The sequence below is a fragment of the Gambusia affinis genome, linkage group LG11 (genome assembly GCF_019740435.1).
Source record: "Gambusia affinis linkage group LG11, SWU_Gaff_1.0, whole genome shotgun sequence".
Taxonomy (NCBI): domain Eukaryota; kingdom Metazoa; phylum Chordata; class Actinopteri; order Cyprinodontiformes; family Poeciliidae; genus Gambusia; species Gambusia affinis.
In genome coordinates this window covers 11,784,897-11,794,451 of record NC_057878.1, presented here as the reverse complement: position 1 = coordinate 11,794,451, position 9,555 = coordinate 11,784,897, and the positions used below count along the sequence as shown (strand labels likewise).

Sequence of the window (9,555 nt, the reverse complement as noted above, 5' to 3'; positions counted from 1 at the left end):
GTCGTCTGTGTGTCATGTTTTGCCTTCGTCGTCGTCGCTCGTCAGACCTGTTCCTGGTTGTTTGAACTGCCTAGAAGTGAAAGTGAAATAACATCCCCGATGCCCGGCAGAGAAACACGGAACATCAGGATTCAAAATGTAAATATCAGTGACAGCAACTGTGTCATATAACTTGTGCAGTGTTTAGAGCAAAACTCTAACATTTCATGAAATTCAAAGCATTAAACCAATGGGTTGAATTCAGAACTCAGTTTTGCAGGATATCTGCTAAATTTTTTTCCCCCAATGATTCTTACAAAATTATAGATGGCAGCTATTTTACTTGGGTCATTAGATGCTTCGTGGGAACAAAAACGGTGAAAGTTTAAATGGTTTATCAAAGACACAAAATTTAGAACAAGCTTTTAAAAAGGAGGAATATTAATACCTGACTACAAAAGCTTTAAAATAAAAATCTGTAATGTGTGATGTGCATTCATAGATGTTTCTCAATCTGCTGTGAACATCTTCAGGTTGAAGCTCAGTCTGGTTGGATTAAGACAAAGTCCATTTTAAAGTCTCTTGAGCTTTGGTCTAAACTTTGCAACATTATAATGCTTCAATCTAATTGTCTAGTTTTGTGTTTTAATGTCTGGCAGATTGAAACCCTGGCTGAAGGTTTGCAGCCTTTAACGGGTTTTCTTCTAGTATTTATCTCCATCCAGCTCTGAGCGGCTTCCCTGTTCCTATGACTTTAGGGTATTAGAATAAAGATGTTTGCAACTATTTCCTGTTTTTTTTTTAATGCATCAATTTCATTGTGTTCGTCTGCCAGAAGGAGACCAAACAAAGTAGATTGTTTGTAAAGCTTTAAGTGTAATACTTCCTATAAAGCGCTATGCTTGAATTGGTCAAGTTAGGTGGAGATTATGTGGCTCAGTGCCTGTACTCTGAAGAATACATCCTTATTTTTTGCATTATTAGTTTTCAGAAATGCACAAATTTGATCAATAGTTTATATTTTCCCATTAATTAGACACAATGACTGAAGATTTTATAAATACCCATTGTGGAAAAGGCTGGTGTTTTCTTTCCACGTTGCTTACAAAAAACTAAATCTGTCATTAAAAGTGAGCTACAATTTTATATCCTCCTTGTTTTTGTCTAGTAGAATTAGCCTTTTAAAACTTAGTTTCTGAACCTCCATCTCCATAGTTAGATGTTGCAATCCTTCAGAAGTCATGTACCTGTTACTAAATCTAAAAAGCTTAAGACTTGATTGAGGTAGACTTGCTGAGATTTTCTGAAGACTTTGGATTAAAGGCGTTTCAAACTGTAAAAACTACAGATTTGGAGCAAATTACATTTTCACTTCCAGCTAAATCAGACCCTTCATGACCTCTTTTCTGTTATTAATAACAGCTGAAATAAATAGAGTGTACACATCTCACCAAAGTCAAGCTGTGTAATTTTACTTTTTCAGTTCAACTCAGGAGACAGAAAAGTCTTCATGGGAACATTTGAACAAAAATGTGGCAACAATACAAGTATGGAAATAACGCTAGGGATTCTAATACTTTTTGAAAATAAGAATAAGCTCCACTGTATGAAAGCAGAAAGGTTCTTCAGATAAAATCTAAAGGAAAGGCTCAGAAAGTTTACACCCAGGCCGCTGAATTACAGTGTAATAAATCTTTGTGTCTCACAGTATCAGAAATCAACCAAAAGCTCTGGTAATATATTCAGCAGCAAACAAAACAGGGCTTCTTTCTTCTGCTTTATTCCCTCCAGGCATTTCTGTTGCACACTCACTTAGGTTTGCATAGATTGCTTTATAATTTCAAACAAGTAAGGAAGATAAAAATTGACGGGGGAGGAGACTAAACCTCACGGGTGTCGGGATTCCTCCTCCAAGATTTCTCTTCTGCATTTCTCTCTCAGTTTATCAACAGTTGTCATCGACAGCGTCCCAGGTTCTGTGAATATTTTCTGCAGAAAAAAAAAATCATCAGAAAGAAACATTTTCTTTGCTAGGATAATGCATAGATAAACTAGTTGGACGAATTTTGCGCTTGTGCCCTCGTCCTTCTCGCCTCACCTGCATGAAGGTGTGGCAGTCGAGCGTGAAAGGCCCACACGTCATCTGCTTGAAGCACTCGCACACGTCGGGCAGCGAGCGCGCTCTCAGCAGCTCCGTCTGGTGGTGGATGATCAGAGTCAGAGCAACTCTGAAGAGAACCTTGGAGCCTTCGTAGAAAAGGCAATCCCAGATCCTCAGAACCGTCTGGAAGAGAGAGGAACATGGGGGATTCCTGTTTGATGATCAACCTGCGGTCCTAACGTTGATTCTGGGGTCAGTCCAGTACTTTTTCTTACCTCTATGGGGAGGATGTCGATATAGAGGCAGATGAACCACCGCGACACCACCAGTGTCCATATGCCGGGATATTGAGCCATGAGCTGTCCCACCGCGGGGGCTTTGGTCTTCACCAGCTCCCCAAGAACCTCCTGGTCCATCTTCAATCCCAGCATGGCCGGGCTGTAGTAGTCTGAAGGATTCCAGCATCACACTTAGATTACCGTTAATCTTTTAGTTTTACGTCTACAAACAGATTACAGAAACCTCGCAATTCAAGTACGTTCTCACTAAAAGCAGTATCCTAAATGAAGTACCCAGCAACTTTAGGTACTGTTGACATAAATGTGCCATCAGAAACTCACTGAACACGTTTGACTAGGACTCTTGATATCTACAGCATACCAGGGAAATAATCTCACACCAAACTGTGCAACATGGAGGTGGAAGTGTCGCCGTTTGTCCGTACAATCCACCATGAATTCAAACCAATCAGCCGGATGTGCACAGCTCTTGGTGTCCATCCGGCTGAGTGGATCTTTCTTTGTCAAGACCCGAATAAATCTACCTGGGAGTATTCTGCCCAGCAACGCATCCATGAGCCAGAAGGATTTCTCTTCATCCTTGGTGATGATGATGAGGTAGCCTGCAATGAAGTTCATCCCCTGGGAAAGACAAAGCAAACTAAATGTTCAACAGATAAATCCAGAAAAAAAATTTGTTGGATTGTTTTCTACTTTAAATAGATATTTATAATTTAAAATCCTATTTAAAGGTGATCAAATAACTTAAGAACATGAATACATATACAGCTCTGGAAAAAAATTAAGAGACCCCTGCACTGAACCCCATTGAAAACCTCACGGCTTTTCCACCAAATACTGATTTCTAAACTCTTCCTGAGTTAAAACTTTAGCATTAACTAAATGAATATTAATTTGTTTTCTTTGCACAATATGAGGTCTGAAGGGACTGAATCTTTTTTTTTTTTCCATTTTGACCATTTGTCATTTTCTGCAAATAAATACTAAATTTTTGCTTGGAATTTCGGAGACATGTTGTCAGTAGTTCAAAAAGTAAAATAGCAATGTTCATTTTACTCAAACTTATACCTATTAAAAGTAAAATCAGAGAAACTCTTACTTTTTTTCCCCTAGAGCTGTATGTGGAGAAGTTCAGAATGCCATCAAACAATGAAAATGTCAGAGGTTAACATTTTAATCTGTTCTGGTTAAAGAGTAGATTTTCAGTTGAACTTTTTTATTTATTTATTTAAAAAATACAAAATAAAACTACTAAACCGCTCCTATTTAAAATAACAGGACAATAAGCTGCTGATTCTTGCATCCCTGAAATATATAAATGAAGCCTTATTCAGACTGAACAAACAATTAGGCCCATTAGAGAGATAAATACTCAGCAAGAAAATATCAGGTCATAAAAAAAACTCTTTGAGACTCAAAGGCGGAGAGAGATCACTGTCAAAATGAAGACACACCTGCATGAATGTAAATACTGAGGGTGTGCCTCAAGATGCAAACCACTGGCAGTAGTCAAGAACAAGAAGTATTTGCAAAGGAAGATCTTCAGGGAGTTATGAAACAATATTTTTCGAAGAGTGAAGAACGTTGGAGGCAGTAGGAAGGCATAGTTGAAAGAATACATTTTAGATAACTTCTTCAAGTCCTATTAAAGTCAACCGTCCATCCTGCAGAACGGATGTGAGAGGGGAGTGGAGCGTTTTGCCCACCTGACAGTAGCCCACGGCCTGGTTGTGGTGTCCGTATGCCAGCAGCACATTGAACAGAACCTTCTGCAGACCCTCCTCCGCTCGGCTCTTGAAGAGGATGTTGTCAGGAAAGGTCCGGTGCATGTCTGCCCACAAGGCAGAATATCACCGGTGTTGGATTTGAGCTATAAAACTGGCTGATTTCTTTCTTTAAATCAGGGGTGTCAAACTTGTTTTTGTTTTGGGCCCCATCGAGCTCATGAATGCTCTTGAAGGGCTGGTTGAGCCAGAATGTATTGATAAAACCCGTTCAAATACTGTCAAAATATCAATGAATTCTTAAAATTCAATTTCAGTTCCTCCAGGATTTTGTGATTCTTTTTGTGTTTGTGGTACTAATTTGAAAATATTGCCGATATTTACACTTGTTCATGACGGTGAATGCGGCTTTTAATTGCTCTCTGTACATATCATGGGCTGTAATCTGACATCAATTAAAGCAGAGGCAACTGTTTAGTACAAGCAAGACGGTTTTTGACAATTTTTGAGAAAAATCTGCCATAAACTCCCAAATGTTAGCGCAGTTTGTTGATTTTGCGTGAATCTCCACGATAATTCTTAAGAAACTGGAGGGACTGATTGATATAATTTGGCTGCAAAGAGATAAAGACTGCATTGATATGATTGACAACATAATACTTCAGCACACTTAGTGTTTAGTCTAGAATCTAGAGGACCACATAAAAAACTGTGGAATGTCAGATTTGACCCACAGGCCTTGAGTTTGACATATGTGCTTTAAATGATCATTTTGAGTGCATAAAGTTGGATGGTCACACCTGTGTGAATGGTCTCCTTCAGCTTGGCGTCGTGCTCCATGGCTAGCAGAGACTGGTAGTAACCTGGCTTACTCTCCATTTGTTCCTGAGCGCCGCTCGCTGCCATCCAGATCCTGGCTCGGTGCTCATTGGGAACACCTTTACGCACAAATCTTTTCACTTAAAAAAATAAATAAATCCAAAAATAGGTTTTCAGAGGTCACAGTGACTGGCAATAGCATTCGATCCCTTTGAAATGTTCATCTTTATGTCATGTTACAACCGCAAACTTCAATGTATTTTATCTTGATTTTATTTGACAGAGCAAAACAAAAGTTGATCTGAAAAAAGGTGCAACTTACAAGCTTTCAGTCCCCGTCTATTATGAAGCCCTAAATAAAATCCAGCCCAATCAAATGCTTTGAAAAGTCCCTCTATTTAGCAAATAGAGTCCACCTGTGTTATTTAAATCTTGGTGTAGTTGCAACCTTTCTGTGAAGGCCTCAAAGCTTTGTTGGAGAACATCATGAAATCGAGGAAACACAGCAGATAGATCGGAGATTTAAAAAAAAAGGGGGGAGAAGTCATAAGCAGCATTAGGTTCTAAAAGAAAGTCCAAATGTCTTTTCTTCCAAATGATTCCAAAACTGCTCATTTTACCAAAATGCCTGAATAGAATGGCTGACAGTTTTCTTCAGTTAAATGAAGGAAAAATTTAAGCATATACTTTTGGACAAGCGAAAATAACTTTAAAAATAAAGCAGATCCTCTGCCCTCTGTCATTTGGCTGAACCTTCTGGATGACTTGTGTTCTATGTCCTACTTTGTGTTGGTTGGTCTATCACCTGAGATCTCGATTAAATGCATTGAGGTTTGAGGCAGTTTCATGGCGAGGCAGTGTGAGCACTTGAGTGAAGGACTGCACATCACTTCAGAGCCCCAAAAACTGGTGTTTGAATTGTGTGAATTGATGATTGTACCCGTCAGGTTCTTCTCCACGTTGGGTTTGTCTTGCAGGAGCTTGGACCACCTCATCGACCTTCTGTTGAGGACAGTCACGTACTCGCTCATCATCTCTTTGTAGGAGTCGTAATCATGTCGCCTTTCGAAGCCGTAGGGGTCGATCCTGCGGGGGCGAACACAATCCCTCTCTCATCAACGCACAAAGCCGACAGAAAAAAGCCAGACCCTTGACCCCTCTTCCTTTCTGTGTCTTCCTGCTGTACAGCTAACTCCCCTGGCTGCCTTCACTGGGTTGGGTTGCTGCAGCCAGGTGATCGAATGCCCTGGCTGGATGAATAGTTAAGTATTAAATTACACCCGAGTGGAATCGGGAGCAGTCTGTGTCCTTTAATATACACCAGAGCTTCTGTTTCTAATGGTGGACAGATGGATTAAAAGAGAACAACAATGATCTGAAGAGGAAGAAAGTGATGCAAATAGGCCTGTTGTATAAGGTCACCCATGAGGAAGCAGCAGGCGCTTAGACTCTCCCCGATCTAATAACGAGAATATATTAGAAACGTTTACCTGTCAGTGTCTTTGCAGCACTCTGGAGCCACATCTCCTTTCGTGTCCATTGTAAGACAGCTCCAGTCATCCACTGAACTTACAAACAACCTCCAACATGAAGGTTACTTCATCCCCAACGCCCAGAGAGCAACAAGCTGCTGGGAGGGTAAATAACAAAGCAGCCGGGGTTTTCAGTGGCTCACCTTACAGCTCGCTCTGAGAGGAGGGGCCGCACCGCAGAGGTAACATCCACTCAGGTGTGCACTTTATTTGCACACAAAACAAACGGAGGGAGAGAAGCTCCTCCTGTACGTGACGATTTAATGTGAATAGAGACTGCAGTTCAAAGTTTTATGTTTGGACATTTCTTGAGGTGATAAAACAGAAATCCTGGAATCCAAATTCAGATTTAGAAAACAACAAAAGTCTGAAACTTATTTCCTGAGGATTTCATACCATCAACCAAAAATAGAGCAGTTTCATTCAGACCAAAAATGTATAAAAGAAAAATTGCAATTATACCTCCTACTGCTTGTAATACAGCATATTACTACAGTATCATTATAGTATTATTTATAATAGTAATTTATACTTATATTGATGTAGGCACACTTATTCAACCACCAATGCATTTAAGGTTTATAGACAAATCTCTAAAATTATTAAACTTTTAATTGATTACATAAATTCAAATTCAACACCAAATCCCACTTCCAATTGCTTCAGGAGTCTCAAACTTAAATCAGCGGTAAAAAAAATGAGCACATATCTGCAAATCTAGAGTACTCTCAGTCGAACCTGAGGGGTTCAGTGGCATTGTCAATGGCAATGCTTTAAACCACATGTTATAAATATGGGCAAATTAAGAAAATTGTCCAAAAACTTCAGAAACCAGACAACCTCCGAAACAAATTTGTAGCAACACCTATTACAAGGAATTTTAGCTTTAGTTTTAAAAACACTGACAAGATCTTGAACACAACCATGCATTGTGTTTGAATTGGAAGAAAAAGTGTCAAATTTGTCATGCTGCTGTGTGAAGACAGGATGCATCTTTTTTTTATCCATTCCCCGTATTGTATAACTTCCTGGCAACATGGAGAGTAAATTACAATGACCTGTACACTGTCAATGAGCGCCCCCATGAGGCCAAATTCAAAATAACGGCATTAATCACAAAATAGGTCAGACTGCTCTGCTTTTGGAGCCTCTTCAAGCATTAGAACCCGAGTGATCTTCGTAGCTGCAGAAAGAGAGTCTGCATAGCGTAGCATGGGACGAAGTTACATTCTTACTGAGTCACTGTGAAGACATTTGAACAGTGTTGATGTTAATTCCAAAAACATATATTATATTTTGTCATATTTTTGACTTTTCATAAAAACCCACGACAGCGTGAAACATCTTGTTGTCTGATTACATATACAACTGTTTTAGATGTAGAAAATGATAATAAACCAATATTTACTTAAAGCAGCACATCCTCATAAGTAAGTGAAGGCAAACATACAGTAAATGTGCCTGGAGTTCTGTGAAAACAGCGATGAAAATTTCTTTATAGACTCAGAATATTGTATTTGAGTCATTGGAGCAAAGCTCTGTGACTTTACATTAACTTTAAAGCATAAATAGTGGTAAAATTATAAAATAGTTTGCATCTAAACAAAGAACTTGTAGGTCACTGATAAAGTTCTATAATTAAAAGCCTGCTAACAACTTAAAAAAGTAGGAATTTATGAACAACTTATCATCACGTTTTGTACTGCACCTCAACAATATATGTAAAATAGATTAAATATTGTCTATTATCAGTCTACAAAACTAATACGAGTCCTTCAACAATTCCCAACAAGACAAAAAGAGTTGCTAATGCAAAACAAAATCAATATCTGATATATTGAATTAATTAACTAAATGCAAATAAGTGTAATAAAGGTGGTTGGAGTAAAAAAATAAAATCTGATAAAATCAATATTTTAACCCATTATAACACAAATTAATAGAACAGCTCCTTTAAGGTAATCATAGCTTCTCCATAAAATATAGTGCCCAATATACATTTTTATTTAAGAATAAAATAAAGCATCACCCAGCTCTTATAAGGAAAATAAAAAGACACAAAGAGGACAAGCAGCAACTTCATCAACACATCAAGAACAAATGAGCTCTAGTTTAAGACACATGGTCGTCTTCTTCTACCGCAGATCAGTGGCACAAGGTCTCCTGCAACGTGAGTTCGGTTAATGAACAAGCTCATCTGGCTCATGGCAAATAATAATAATAATAATAATAATAATAATAATAATAATAATAGTTAAGAAATTTAATACTTTTCACAACTGCATCACCATATTTCTGCTTTATACTTTGCTGCACAGCTGTATTCTGGGACATTTCCATGATCAGTCTCATCAAACAAATAAGCTAAATACATCTAGGATTATGGAAAAACTCATGCTTTATACTTCTCTCTCAGATGAGGGTTACACTTAGGCTAGGAAAACGATGCACCGACAACACAGTCTGATGTTCACTACCTGCAGTAACACTGAAACAGATTGTTTGGGACGGGTACAGAAAGATCAGACAGGCATTTACTCTTTAAGGCTTACTCTGTTGTCCTGTCGTCGCTTTCTCAACTTCTGAAGAAAAAAAAAGAAAACAACAAAAAAAACAAATGTCTCGCTGCCAAAACACACAGGTTTATGCCATGCAATCCTACAGGTTGAGCGTTTCTTAACTGTAAAGTTTGAACATTAAGTTTTAGAGTGACACAAAGACTGCTGAGGGGGGTCATATGTTAAAAATAATCATAAAGAAAGACGTCTTTCCTAGACCGATTTCTGTTTTTCTTAGAGAAACAGTGGAAAAATCCAACTACATTTTATTTACAACTAGGCATGGGCCGGTATGAGATTCTCACAGTATTTTCTTTTCTTCTGTTGAGTGAAGTCGTAAGGGTTTAGCACAAATATAAAACTAAAGTTTTGAGATGATCTATTTGCTTTTATTCCAAACAATCCCTGCAATGTTTGCCAGTTGTAGTTTTAAACCATCTTGAGCTCGCCTACGCCTGAGAATATTTCAAGTAGGGAAAACAATCAAATTGGCATTTTAATGTCGGCATGAATAAAATGTAGTTTAATTTGTTTTAGCCTACT

At 38.3% G+C, this 9,555-nt stretch overlaps 1 protein-coding gene across 2 annotated transcripts; it reads right to left on the bottom strand.

Moving 5' to 3' along the window:
• Nucleotides 1-1,428: 1,428 nt before the first annotated feature.
• Nucleotides 1,429-6,625, bottom strand: LOC122840089 (growth hormone-regulated TBC protein 1-A-like). 2 transcript variants are annotated; one of them, XM_044132231.1, is made up of 8 exons: nucleotides 6,413-6,625; nucleotides 5,863-6,008; nucleotides 4,904-5,062; nucleotides 4,086-4,210; nucleotides 2,904-3,000; nucleotides 2,356-2,528; nucleotides 2,078-2,263; nucleotides 1,429-1,968 (listed from the first exon to the last, which is right to left on the bottom strand). In XM_044132231.1, exons 1-8 carry the CDS (start codon nucleotides 6,460-6,462, stop codon nucleotides 1,867-1,869), a joined length of 1,038 nt encoding a protein of 345 aa, XP_043988166.1. In that variant the 5' UTR covers nucleotides 6,463-6,625; the 3' UTR covers nucleotides 1,429-1,866. The 2 variants fall into 2 exon arrangements, with proteins under 2 accessions (XP_043988166.1, XP_043988167.1); XM_044132232.1 differs by having other exon boundaries at nucleotides 1,431-1,968; nucleotides 4,904-5,041; nucleotides 6,413-6,603.
• Nucleotides 6,626-9,555: the final 2,930 nt, after the last annotated feature.

Coding starts and splice junctions, on each gene's coding strand:
- LOC122840089 (XM_044132231.1), bottom strand. CDS start 6,462: ATGGACACGAAAGGAGATGTGGCTCCAGAGTGCTGCAAAGACACTGAC. Junction 3,001..4,085: donor AGGCCGTGGGCTACTGTCAG/GTGGGCAAAACG, acceptor TGTCTTTCCCAG/GGGATGAACTTCATTGCAGG. Junction 2,529..2,903: donor GCTGGGCAGAATACTCCCAG/GTAGATTTATTC, acceptor GGAATCCTTCAG/ACTACTACAGCCCGGCCATG.